This window comes from Natator depressus, chromosome 9, assembly GCF_965152275.1.
Source record: "Natator depressus isolate rNatDep1 chromosome 9, rNatDep2.hap1, whole genome shotgun sequence".
NCBI lineage: Eukaryota > Metazoa > Chordata > Testudines > Cheloniidae > Natator > Natator depressus.
The window spans coordinates 75,767,437-75,781,515 of NC_134242.1; the positions used below are offsets into that span (position 1 = coordinate 75,767,437).

The 14,079-nt window shown below is 44.2% G+C and overlaps 1 protein-coding gene across 3 annotated transcripts in view; it reads right to left on the reverse strand.

The window, feature by feature from the left end:
- KIF4A (kinesin family member 4A) overlaps positions 1 to 14,079 on the reverse strand; it is a 40,244-nt gene that overhangs the window by 14,381 nt on the left and 11,784 nt on the right. For all 3 annotated transcript variants that reach the window (XM_074964492.1, XM_074964491.1, XM_074964493.1), the window contains 10 exons: positions 13,826 to 13,945; positions 12,270 to 12,445; positions 11,422 to 11,483; positions 5,525 to 5,657; positions 4,804 to 4,862; positions 4,493 to 4,598; positions 3,656 to 3,733; positions 3,102 to 3,287; positions 2,303 to 2,406; positions 95 to 239 (listed from right to left, as the gene is read on the reverse strand). In XM_074964492.1, the coding sequence (XP_074820593.1) occupies positions 95 to 239; positions 2,303 to 2,406; positions 3,102 to 3,287; positions 3,656 to 3,733; positions 4,493 to 4,598; positions 4,804 to 4,862; positions 5,525 to 5,657; positions 11,422 to 11,483; positions 12,270 to 12,445; positions 13,826 to 13,945 (1,169 nt within the window). The remainder of the gene's footprint in view (positions 1 to 94; positions 240 to 2,302; positions 2,407 to 3,101; positions 3,288 to 3,655; positions 3,734 to 4,492; positions 4,599 to 4,803; positions 4,863 to 5,524; positions 5,658 to 11,421; positions 11,484 to 12,269; positions 12,446 to 13,825; positions 13,946 to 14,079) is intronic.

Genomic DNA, 14,079 nt, shown 5'->3' on the forward strand with positions numbered 1-14,079 from the left:
ATGCCAACCCAATAAAATGGAAGTTTTCACTATCTTCTGGCTGAAGTTACTCCATTAGATGAGCTCAGAGGCTGCATATGGCCGTGTTAGTTACCCGAATCTCCTGGTTCAGTTTGGAGACTGTGCGCTCTGTAGATTCTTTCAGCTTCAAGAGTTTTGACTGTTCATTCAATTTCTTCTTTAGCTCATTCATTTGCCCTTCCAACTCCTGGAGTCTTTTCCTGCGGCGTTCACTCAGCCTGCAAAGAATCACCCTATAAATATATGCCTAGTAGAGCTATTCTCCGGAAATAGACTCCCCTTCTCCTTACTGTGAAAACAGACCCAGAATTGCTGTCCCTCACTCACCCCAGGACCTGACCATTGTATAAAGCAGAGTTTAGAAACTCTGGCTGTGCTTCTCAGCAACTCATTCAATCCAAAGGGAAGGTTGGAAGGGAGATGCACACTAGAAATCTATTTCCCAGGGTGCAAGTAGAATAGCTGATCCTGGGCAAGCCAAGAACATCTCTGCTATGAGATCAGTTCCCTTCAGGTGAACGAGAGCCGACTGCATTGCAAACATACCTTAAAACTCCCAAAGAGACGGACAGCAGCTAATCCCAGAGCCCAGGCTAAATGACTCAAGCTTGTAGGGTTCACACAATGGAGCTAAAACAACAATAATGAAGACATTCGGGCTAGGACTGAAGCCCAGGCTCTGAGACCCTCCTTCTTCACCCGTTTTCAGAGCCTGGACTCCAGTCCAAGCCCAAATGTCTTCACTGCTATTTTTAGCTCCATAGTGCAAGCCTGATTCATTGGATCCAGGCTCCGAATCTTGCTGCTGCAGGGTTTGGGTTTTTTTGTTTGTTTGTTTTTTGCAGTGTAGATAGACATACCAATAGAGTCTGGAACTGTAATACGGTACACTCCCACTTAACCAGAATTTCCTTTATCTGAATCCACAGTGCACTCCCCAAGTAGCCCACTAATAACTTCTCAATTAACCTCTTTGTGCTAAGCTAATATTCAGCAAGGAGTATAATTCATGCTATACCAGTGCAACAATATATCCACTCACAATCTGGTTCCATGGCTGCAGCATTGTGCCCAGTTCAAAAGTGCAGCCTGTAACTTGTTGTATCCATAGCAGCCTCTCTAGTCAGCCCTCCTCTCCCATCATGAAGCCCTGCAGCCCAGGACACAACGCCTGCCAGTGACCATCAATGCAGGAATTTCATGGACATTGGAATCATCACTGAGGGGCTGTGTCCGGCCATAGCCCAGGGCAGGCAACATGTGCAGGAGAGGGGCTGACACACAGAGCTCATTGGCTCATAGCGCGGAAAGACAACAGTGGCCAATTGAGCAAAGCAGCTCCCCAGAGTGTCTTCAGCCTGCAACTCCCACTGTATCCAGACCTTTGCCTCCCAGCCCGAAGCTAGAACCAAGATCAAAAATAGTACTTCTGTTTAACTGAATGCCTGGTTATCCAAAAGTTTCAGCTGTTACCTAAGCTATTTGGAAAAACAGGAGCATACTCTAAAGAGGCTAGCGATAAGAATAGATTTAATCAGCAGACGGCAAAGTGCTTTAAAGATAAGCAAGTCTGACAAGTCCTTCCCAACAAATCAAATCAGGTATGCATTATTCTTGTTTTATTGATGGGAAACTGAGGCACTGAGAAGGGAGAAAACTACACAACATCAGAGTCTGTAGCAGGGCTAAGAATAATGCTTTGGCTCCCTGTTCTGGGCGTTAAGTCTCAAGAGCCTCCCCTTCCTCATCTCAACTCCTAGCAGGATGCACTAGGTCAGAATAGATTCTCTACAAGAGAAATTGAAAATTTACTCATTCAGAGTTGAGGGTATTCCCCCCACCTCACACTTTATGCCAGTCTGTAGGGTAAAAACATGATACAGTAGGCACCTTCCTAGTGCCAAACATGAACCCTTCCACAGCCTAAAAATATACTCATTGTCTCAATGAAGTAGTTAAGGTTTGTGAAGTGATTCCCCAGAGCCCTCATGACCTGACAGGGGTGTGAATTCAATTCCTTAGCTTGGTTCATTGTGTAGTGTGGTGATAAAAACTACACCCAGCACCTGAAGTGTGCAGATTTATCAAATGGGACATAGTCATGGAGGAGACAAGCCCATTCATTGCAACACAGTTTGGAATTTAGGATTTTATGTTTTATTCCAGTAGTCAGTATGTGCTGCAATGGCCAGGCCAATTTACTTGCCAGGCCAAGTGCCACTGATTGGTTCCAGTAGATGCTCATTTCTCTAATCTACTTGGCCTTTCTAGCCAGCCTTACTTTGCTTGGTTAACATCCTTCTTTGCAGTGTGAAGTGCAAGGATCAGTTCTTCCTTCTCTTTTTGCAGGCTGCTGACCTCCAACTCCAGGCCCTTGATATTAGTCTAGAAAGGAGACAGGAGCAGAGAGATTTCAAGTCTTGAAATCCCAATGGCTAGGGACAAGGCTAGATAAGGTCTTGGGGAGCCATGTTTCCCTTCAATAGGTTGGACAACTGCACTATTGTCAGAGGAATCAGAAGACTTCTCCATGCAGCAGCTGTAGGAGCCAGATCAATATACACCTGCAGTTAGCCTTTAGTCTGGCCGTCATGTTTTGATCAATAAGTCAGGTGGGTTCAAAAATGATGGATTCCAGCACTTATAGGAAAGAGGAAGCCAGTTCAATGGCAGCAGTGGCTGAGTTCCATGGAGGCTAAGCAGTGCCACAGCAGAAGTGCAATTCTGAGGGGTGAGTTGGAAGACTGGGACTACATGGAACAGTCAGTAGCCAGTGTCCTGATCAGAAGCAGCAAGGACTGGCTGCTTAGAATGACATTTAGGCACCGTAGTTCTGCCACCTGTGGGCACCTACAGCTAGATGATTACCATTCCAGAGATGGCCAAGTCCTGTGACGGAGGCTCTCTCATACCACACCTCAAGACATATGGAGTTCTTACTATGAGAACCACCAAGGGAATGCTCATGTTCTGATTAATCCCTTCCCCCACTAGCATTACAAAACATGCACATATGGGATGAAGAAGAGGACAACACTGGACAGATATTTCCATGAGTCTTCCTGGAAAGGAGCATTTACCTGGTATTGGGACTGTATTGGCTCCAGCTGGCTGTCATTCTGAGTCATTTTCTTGGCCAAGGCCTCTTTCAGAGCCAGGGCTTTATTTAATTCTATCAATGCTTTGGACATCTCTGCCTGGCGGAGGGCATGCTGGGTGGTGAAAGCATCTGGGGATCTCTTGCTGTCCTGGCTGGTTTCTGCTTGCTGGAATATAGACACAATTATTAGCCAGAAGAAACGAATTCCAAGGAGCTCCTCAGTGCTTGCATTGGCAGTTTGAACATAGCAGAACAGTTGAATACTACTGAAGTAAGCAGCAGTATTTATATAAAATGCTTGGCCTTTTTTTTTTTTTAAAAAAACATAACTTTATAATTTTAAGAAGGACAAAATAAAAAAAACAGGAAAGGGTACAGTAAAGGAGGAAGGATGGATGGTAGGAAGTAACTATAAAGTGACAAACACATGGGATTAGGGAACAGGAAAGATGCAGTTACTGAGTGAATGAGAATATTTACATATAGTCAAAATCTGCAGTATATCACACACACATACTCCCCCCCACTACTTACAGCGTCAGATTCTTGCTCAGAGTTTGCCATCTCAGCAACAGCTTCCACGGATGCTGCCACATAGGCAGCACTTTCATCCTGTGTAGCGCAAACAGAGCACTTTAATGTACAGCAGTGAGAAGTGATGTGCAGTTAACAAGGGCTCCTTGCTGTCCATTTAGAACAGCAAAGGCTTCTCTAGACTCTCCTCTGATCTGAAAAAACTCTCCTCTCTAGGAAGAGAAGGCCACTGGCATCCCATTTTAACAGCAGCAGTGAACGCCTCTTTTGAACGCAGTCTCAATTGACAAGGCAAAGTTATTCCCTATCAGACATTTCCTGCACTGCACAGAATTGGCAGCCAGTTCCTTACGGGGTGGTTGGAGCTTTGAGGGACATCTAGGAAGGGGAACATGGAAGAATCATATATTAGACAAGGACATGACATTTTCAAACAATTCCAGCTCCCTCCAATGGGACCGTTTACTAGAAACATAGAAGCTAAAACCCTGAGCTTCCAAGAGTTGTTTTTGCACCCTGCATTACCCAGTCTTTGGGCTGTAAATTTGTGCAATAGTTTCACGTCACAGCATTCTTCTGAGGATACTCATTTACTCTGGAGCGAGCAGCTATCTGAGCATAAAATGGTCATTTTTTGGCTTTGAGGTTTCAACAGGAAGTCTATATTAAAGTAACTTGCCAAGAGCCATTTAACAGCCACACACCTGTGCAAAGGGCTTATTTAGCAGGGCTTTAAAGAAACCACTACCTAGCAGACTGGCACCATATCACTGAGTTCATCTCAGTAGGAAGCTCATTTGGTACAGGGATCTTCCCATTCCCTAGGTCAGTTCTTACCTGCAACTGGACTATCACTTGCTGGAGATCACGAATCACTTCTATGTTCTCTTTGAGCTCCTGATCCTCCAGAGTCTCTACCAGCTTCTGCAGATCAAGTTTGCACCTAAAAAATTCAGACATGCAACTGAGTCCACGGGTCTTGCTTGGCAATTGCATGTCTGACTGCTCAATAGATAGGGTATTGCCAACATACTTGCTCACCCTCCCTGCATACAGATGGTCTTTGGAATAACAAATGCAGAGCCAATCAATGAAATGAACAGTGTTGCAGGGCACTTCTGCAGCACATGAAACTGGATTGGACTTACGCAGAATGCTGCCGGAGTTCCTCTAGTTTGGCATTCATCTTATCATTTTCTTGTTCTGTCTAAGAAAAGAAAAGTCAATTAGATACTGAATTATAGAAGGAGAAGCAGGAAACAGCTATCTTCTTTGTAGCAATACTGCTTCATCATTCTACTGTAAGGTGACTTGCATTGTGATTCAGTACAGATTTCTGCACACTCAGGGGAAGGTTAGTTCCCTTTAATTTAAAGTAAGTCTGGACTTTTCTCCAAAGCCAACAAAAGAGCAGGTATAAGCAGCTTTTGGGAGAAGTTGGCATGCAAGACACATTTTGACTTATTTAGCCCTGGAATCACAAAGTTTGGCAGTACAACCGCTGCAGGCAAATGGCCTCCAAATAGTCAAGACACAGAGCCACAGTGACTGATGGGAGAACTTGGGAAATAGAAAAGTTGGTATTCAGTGTTGTATTCCTGTGGGTAATGCATTTTCAGAGCAAAGTGCAATGTATTCCAGTTCTAGTACATTTGGGTCAAAACCTGCAGGCTTCAGAACCAGATGCATTCTGTAGCTTAACATCATATTGCTACTGGACATTTAATATGTTCCCTACAAATTTAGCTTTAGTCCTCCAGAGTCAGATGCTCCTGAATACCATTAGAACACTGTTAGTGGTCAATTTCCAACAGGTGGGAAACAGTAGTGTGTAGCTAAAAGCTCTTCACATAGAATTTTGAGCCTTACCAGAATGATTCTCTCCAACATCTGGGCTGTCTGACCAGCTGCCTCACTCAGACCTCGGCTCAACTTTTCGTTTTCCTCCATCAGGGACTGGTTCTTCTCCATGAGGGACTGCAGGTTCTCTGATGGCTTCATACTAATTAAGACAAGTGTTTATTATTTTAATGCCAATGAGGTATTTACTGTTACAGACTGACAGTATCCTGAATGAACTTTATTGAATTAAGATAAACCTTATTGAATTTGGGTTAATACCTGTGGGATAAACATTTTCATTTCCTATACAATGTATGTATTATTGTGAGATTTTATGGAACTTCTTTAGCAAGAAGACAAAGATTACTGCAATCTTCGGAAGGTATGAGGAAGTTCAAAGGTCTTTTTGGAACAATACGTTTGAAATGGATTTCCTAAGGAAGTACCTTGAGGTGAAGGGAATATAAGTTCTACCCCTCTAGATCCAACCTTCAAAGACACGCTTGGGGGGGGGTGGGGGGGAAGAGGAGACACTCGTATTCTAATTACCGGCTTCTGGAAAGTCCAGCTCAAAAACTCCTGGAACTGTATAAAAGAGTGGCCTAAACTTGTCATGAGGGTACTTGTTCTCAGCTGAAGCAGTTATGAACCGGCAACTATAAGGAAGCCCCAGGGGAGCGTTGGAAGACTTTTCTCACCAGAATACATCAGGCCTACTCTACACAACACAGTTAGGTTGACACAAAGCAGTTTATGTCATCCTAGCTGTGCACGTGCCTACACTTACAATCAGTCTCCCACCACTGTAAGCACCCCGTTTCGCCAGCATAGTAACATCAGCTCCCTGAGCAGCATAGAACCACGATCAGTGTGCTTAGGTTGACACAATGCGAGTGTAGACACTGCATTATTTATGTTGACACTAACTGCCCTCCAGAGCTGTCCCACAATGCTCTACACTGACTGCTTTAGTCACCATTGTGACCTCCACTGCCCAGGCGTCACAGAGATCCATAAGTCCCTAATCCCCTTTAAAGCCCTGCAAATTGTTGAAATTCCTTTTCCTGGCTACTAGACTTGGTGATCATAACTAGCAGCTCTTCACTGTTGAGTGCAACTCTCCAGCAAACTATGTTGGCTACGTGCTCCAGATGCACTGACAGGAGATATTGGATATCCTGGACCTGCAGGAAGAAGAGGCTGTGCAGGCACAGTTGTGGACCAGCCGTAAAATGTTGACATTATGAACAAATTGCTCAGGGGATGCAGGAGAAGATGAATGACAGGAACCAACGGTAGTACTGGGTGAGAAGCAAAGGAGTAGTGGCAGGCGTACCAGAAGACCAGGGAGGCCAATGATCAAACTGGGTGCCAAGCCACAGACGTGCTGCTTTTATGAAAAGCTGCATGCCATATTGATGGAGACACCACCACCACTCCCACAGCATCGGGGATACCTCTGAGGGCCCCGAGTCACAAGCCCCCGCCATGAACAGTGGAGGTAGTGGATGAAGAGGAGTATGGGGGACAGGGGACCAGGGAATCCAGCTACGCAGCAAGCCAGGACCTGGATTTATTTGTTTGTTTTGACTCCACCACAGTCCAACACATACAAGCCTGATACAGGGAAAGGAACCATTATTTTCAATTACAAGGCTGGCACTCTCAAAGTAGCAGGACACGGTCTTTTCATTAATTTATTCATACAACCAAAAGAGGTAGAACTGCCATCTGCTTTTCATTCCCCTCCAGGATTACGTGGGGGCATGTGCAGTAGTTTATGTATGTACACAGGGATGTCCCTTGAATCCTCCTGAGATCACGATGAAACTTTCATGAGAGTATTCTGCCAAAAGTTTCTAGGGAGAGCTGCCTTATTTCTTCCTCCGCAATAGGACACTTTCCCATGCCACTCAGTGATAACTTCAGACGATACTATTGCAGTACACAGGCTAGCAGCATCTGGGCCTGGGCTGCTTCAGGACATGAGCTGCAGCTGTGTTCTCCGCCTTTGTTACCCTCAAGAGTGAGATGCTAGCTAAAACCATCATCTGTGGAAAACGGTGCCAGCATTCAGTGCCATTGCCCTATGCTACTAGAATCATGCAACAGAGCAATTCCCCCCTCATTTTCACATCCTCCAGCAGGCCATACTGACCACGGCTGGTGATGTCACTGGCACTATTCACAAGCAATCCCAAGCAGAAGCAGCGAGAATGTAGTGCTTATAACTTTAGGGGAGCAAGGTGAGTGAGATCCGCATTTTAAGTTTTGTTTTCTGTAGAGATTATGCTGCTAATGGTACCTCTGTTTTATCTTCAGCTGCTGCCATTGTGGCCTTTAAAGTCTCCCCCTCCACACTTGCAGAATGCCTGAGCCAGATAAGGAGGAAAGAACAGGACTCGGGATGACATGTTCAATGAGATCCTGCAAATCAGTGCTGTATCAGGCCTTGAGCATGAACTTTGTGGACATTCTGGAGAAGGAAAGCGTGGAGAGGACAAAGGCCCAGGAGTCCCAACAGGAAAAGGAGATGCACCAGGACATACTAGGGCTTCTCAGGCAGCAGAACACAGGTGCTGCACACTGGTGAACATGCAGGTTCAACAATCCTGTGCTCGCCACCCTCTGCAGCCCATTGAGAACTCAATATTGGGGACCTCTGTATGCACCCCCTCAACATTCCACATGGCATTAGGGGTTGCTGCACTACTCCTTCCATTCCATCCCAGGGAACATTAATGACAATCACAGCTTCATATTCACCAACTATGACTTTCACAGATAGGTGTACGTGTTTAGTTAAGATGGACATGAAGGTCCTTTCCCCTTCAGAAGTTCTGTTCTCTTAATTTACTAAGTTTTTAATGTATTTGTTTTTGTTACACAACTCATAGGATCATTCACAAACAAAATTATATGCCTACATGTGTAGCAATCACCACACGATTCTTACCAGGGCACAAAAGAACAGGGACAGGTAGAGCACCCAACACCATCATACCCTACTCTGGCTCTCCGTTAAAAACCTGTCTTCAAAACCTCTGAGTCAGATAGCATAGCACGGAGCTCTTCTAATAGCCCATGTATCTGGCTGCTCAAATTCAGCAGACAGCTGCTCCACCGTAGCAGAAACTTTTCCTGCTTTGCTTCACATATTATGCAGGACACAGCAGGCAGTCCTAACTATTGGGATATTTTTCTCACTGAGGTCCAATCTTATGAGTAAACAATGCCAGTGACTCTTCAAATGACCAAAAGCCCATTTAATTGTTATTTTGCACCTGCTGATCTGTCGAGATGGCCAGTGTATGACTTCGTGAGCCAGGGGAGCAAAGGGTAGGCTGGGACGCCCCCATCACTATTCGCATTTCAACATCCCCAATGGTAATCCACCAGTTGGGAAAGTCCCTGCTTGTACCTTTCCGAACAGTCCTGTATTCTTAAAGATGCAAATGTCATGCACCTTCCCTGACCAGCGCACACTGTCGTCATTGAAGCAACCCCGGTGATCTGCCATCGCTTGTGTAACCATAGTAAAGTAGCCCTTTCTGATGATGTACTCAGTGGCACCGTGGTCTGGTGCTGAAATAGGGATATGCATGCCATCTATTGCTCCACTGCAGTTTGGGAGCCCCATTGCTGCCAAATCCACCTACTATATCCTGCACATTGCCCAGAATCACAGTCCTACATAGCAGGAAGCAATTAATGGCTCTGCACACTTGGTATTACAACAGCACCTGCAGTGGATTTCCCCAGCTCCAAATTGATTCCCAACTGATGGGGAGCAATCTGGCATAGCAAATTTCCTTAATACAAAATGCCCCTCACTTGTCCATGGTCAGTGCAGCTCACATTGGTATCTCTGCGCTGGAGGACTCAGGCGAACTCAGCGCACAGATCCAGGAAGTTGGCTTTCCGCATCCAAAAGTTCAGCAGCCACTGCTAGTCATCTCAAACCCACATTATGATGCAATCCCACCAGTCAGTGCTTATTTCTCGGGTCTGGAAGCAATGCTCCACCTGCTGCAGCTTCTCTGTGAATGCCACCAACAACCTTGAATTGGTTCTCACTATGTTCCACAGCTATCTGTCCTCCAAGGAAATGTCATGTTCCCTTTCATTTGGTTTTTCTTATGGCTTTGCAAATACTCCAGGATCACGTACCCTGTTCTCGCAACACTCATGACAATAGTGCTGAGCTGTGCAGGCTCCATGCTTCTGTCAGAGATGGCAGACAGTGAGGAGGGTCATAGGTTTTTGACAAAAAAAAGTCACAAAAAGTATGGGATGCAGACAGCTGCAAACTGGTGAGTTGACACCATGCTCCCAGTCACTCCTGTGAGACTTGTTTAGGACCCATAATGCATCTTCCTAAAAGACAGTGCACTGGACAGTGGCAAGTTGTACAACAGGATACCTACCCATGGAGCACCGCACTCTGCATCAGTACACTTACCAGGAGTGCTTATGCTCACCACCGACACAAGGAGCCAAGTATGCATGCACACAAGCAATGTAGTAACTGCGGCAGCTGTGTGCCAACATGACTTGAGTCAACATAAGCTTGCAATGTAGGCATGGCCTTAAGCTTACCAGAACCCCCTATTAGCATATGTTCTGGGTTCTTTTATTGTTTTTAATAGGTTCTCTCTCTAATGCTTTTTATCTTAAGAATAAAGTAGGCTTCCTTAAAAAGAACCATGTAGTCATATATCCATGGCAATCATTCTGGTATCAGTCTCTCAAGAGAAAGCAAGTAAGTCTGTTTAAGCAGACTGTCTTTGCTGGGAAATACACAATGAAGGCAGGAAACTGTACAACCTGGAAATGCATGTCTCTCACCCTTCTGACCAGGGTATCTCCACCTGAGAGAGGCGACAGCTGGGGAGCTGGAAGCCTAAGGGTAGGCACCCTTGCTGAGATGCAGGTGCAGTCACCCTGAACTGTGACAGAAAATTGGAGGGAGAAAACTCCTGTACTGAGAAGCTTACAGTCTAGGAAGATGGAAAAGTAATCTTTGCTTACTTTTAATTTACAGTTTGGGTGATGGATTGAGAAACTATATGGCAGAAGTGTCCACTAGGAAGGAGAAAGTACAAGGGATTTTATCCAATATGAGAAATACATGGTCAGTAAAATGCTACTCTTCAATTTAAAAAGCAGGGTCAGATGCCTGCTCAGAGAAGTTTTATGGGTAACCCCAGCAGCTGCCAGTCAGAAAAGACCAACTACAGCTCAACTGCAACTTTAGTAAAGTTTTGGAGTGAGACTGAAGTTCTCCGCACATTTCCCAACAGAACTATGACAAAGAGGGGCTGGATCAGTTTGAGAGAAGGATATAACTGGAGAAACCCAAATCCTGAATTTAAGACCTTCAAGCACTATAAAAGTTAAACAGTTACTGCATCACATAGGCAAGTGGATACTATTTAGGTAGCATCACTGTGGCTGGTGTTAAATTGAGAAATGGCATTCACTTTGGGTTTGTCTTAGAGGGTGCATCTACTCCTCACACACATCATTTCCTCCCTGGATTTACTAGCGTTTGCTTTTTAAGCTAGAGAGGAAATAAAGTCAGTTACTCATAGTGTTTGTTAGCAGCCTCTTGGAAGGCTGATATTTACACCACTAAAATGTTACCATTATTGACCAAGTTCCTCCCCATGCCTCCTCTACTACAGCTAGACTGTTGCATTCTTACAGAGGGTATTGTTGCACATGGAAGCGAAATACTGGGAGCATGACAAAGGAGTGAGAAAGAGGACTTGACAAATACTTGAGTGAAAAATTAGTTCCTGTCTTAGCACCAAGTGCAGTCTAGAGCCTCAGTACAAGGGGGCTAGTCAGCTGCGGGGAGGGGGAGGTGCGGGGAATCAAGGCCTCTAGTTACATTAAGAGCATTAGTCTACAATTCTTACTTGACAGACACTGGGAGCGTCCCTCCATGGGCTTGCAACAACAAGACCTGCAGCTGTTGTACCTAGAGGGAAACAGAAAAAAAGTACCCAACTTTGAATCTACCTCTATAACAATCAGCTCAGAGCACACTGACCTCTAAGAAAGAGTTGGAGCTGCAGGAATTAACATTAATGACTAAGAGGGAGCTTTTCCCTCTCTGTCAGTGCTGAACCAATGCACCAGCGTTATTTGACAGCACAGTGTTACCTTTCACATGATACACAAGATAGAGTTTATGAGCACATCTTCATTGAAGAGTCCCTACAAGAGTGCCGGGAGAAAGCATTATCCTTTATGTTTTAAGCAAACTAGAATTTGATTAACTAGATTTGCCTGCAATTGATTGCATATGAACCCTTCTACATTTCCTATCCTAAACTTGGGCAGTATAGCTGTGTAGTGTTTGCTAGATGCCATATTTCACTCCGGAGATGGCTGCACTTTGGTGGCAGTGACATTTCTTATGGTGTGTCCAGTGCACAATTAATGTGAAATGTAAACTGTGATGGACACCAACACTTGGCCATGACCGAAGCTTGACCTTGAAGGCCCTACCTAAAAGTGGAGAAAATAAATGTTCTAATTGCAGCGCACTTACAGTGGAGAATCTCAAGCAGCATGTGGCATTAGAGAAGAGGCCACTGCATACAAAGAAACATTTAAGGATTTCCTTTAAGGTGACCCATAGCTAAGTGAGTTCAGTGTCTATTTCTCTTTCGTGAATTTGATGCAATGAGGATTCTCTCACTTTTGCTATGCACAACAGATGTTTTCCAGCCTCCAGCTGAAGGAGGGAAGTGTCCAATACCTGCTGCTTTAGATGATTTAGTTCAGCTGCCTGAGGATCAATGTTGACTATTGGTTTGTTTTTTATTTTTCTCGCCCTGTCAGCATAGCGCAAAGTGTTTAAGGTTTCTTCTAAGTTGGAATCTGCTGGGCTCACACAGGCAATCATGAGAGTGTGGCTGTTACCACCCAAGGAATCTGAATAGAAACAGAATGGGACAAAGCATTACTGAGACAGTGAAAATGTCAAACTGGGTTAGTGATGGAAACCCAGAGCTGTAAGAGTGCACCAAACCCATAAAACACAATGGTCAAAACCTCTTGTCTGTGTTGGCTAACGTGCTAGTCATGTAATACTCAATAGCTGATTTCTCCCATTACAAGAAACACTGTTAAGAAAAGCAACTAGTAAGAGCCCCACTGAAATATGTCACCCCACCTCCTTCTTCCCCTCAAAAAGTTAAACAACATTTTTCACATATGCTATTTTGCCTCCTGTTTCTACTCCAAACGCCGGTGGTTTGACATCACATGCCGCTGACGGGAGTCTCATGTCAAGCAGCTACACAATTCCCTATATCAATGTTTCAGGTACTCTTACTTCTTCTGGCATCAGCTCCCCTGGAAGATGAAATTTCATGGGTACTCTGGACAGCCAAACATCAAATCAGACTTCATTCTCCTTCATTTGAGGATCTGAACAAATATACTCCCTCTGGCAATGAGGTGCCCAAAATGGCTTATTACTTTTGCACCTGTATAAGCATCTGTATTATCCAGCTTTGTGCCATAAGTCTCCTGAGAAGGGCACAAATGGCCCTGCTCAAATTCAGCTCACTCAACTGGGTTTCTTAAGAAGGTTATGGCACCTTACAGTCCATGTTTTGCAAGATGTAAAATGGTTTTGTGTAGAAAGTTACTGCACTGTGAAAAGGAAGACTGAAAAACTAATTTAGTAAATTGAGCTATTTCCTTTTTATTCCCAGACTAAAGTGTCATTAAGATGAAGACTAAAGATTCCAGATCAGGAATTTAGGGTAAATAACAACATTCTTGTAATGTGTTTATCACAAAAACAAGCATTACAAACTCAGAAAATTCAGAGTTAAGGTTAAACTTAAGAAATCCAAAAAAAAAAAAAAAAACCCAAAACACCCACACATTAAGGTGTAAATGTTAAGGGACACAGCGTCTTAGCTCTGCCCTGTGGTGACATGGTGCAGTAACCATTCAGTTATGATTTGTTGATACTAGTGATTGTGCCTCCAGATTAGATTAATGTATTTTAAAAAGGCAGTTTAGAGTGTCTCAAGGTTTTTTCCTTATAGTGTCACTGCAGGATAGAGTTAGAGTTGTTTGTGCCCCTACCCCAAAGCATTTGCACTCAAAGACAAGACAACAAAAACACAGAGGGATTAAGGATCATGGGTATGTGGAATAAAGCACAAATAATACATTCATATCCGGTCAATAGGAATGTAACACACTTGGCCTGAGGGTTACACAGCTCTTGACATATTATTTTGTTACATACTTATTTTTAACTATAGAACAGAACTATACCGGTATGGCTCTTACCTTGCAGCAGCCGCGTTAACTTGGAGTCTCTGTAAGGGACAAAACCACCCTTTTTATTTTCATCGCCAAGAGCACTGATTACATTCCCCAGGCATAGGAGACCTCTGTTAATGTTGATTCCTGCACACAAACAAATAAAATCCAAAGTGAGTAAGAGCTAAACCAAATAGATAGGTTTGCTTTATTACTGTTTATGTCCTATACTTGCCAACAAAGGCCAGAAAATGTAGAAAATGAAGAGGTTTAGTCCTCAT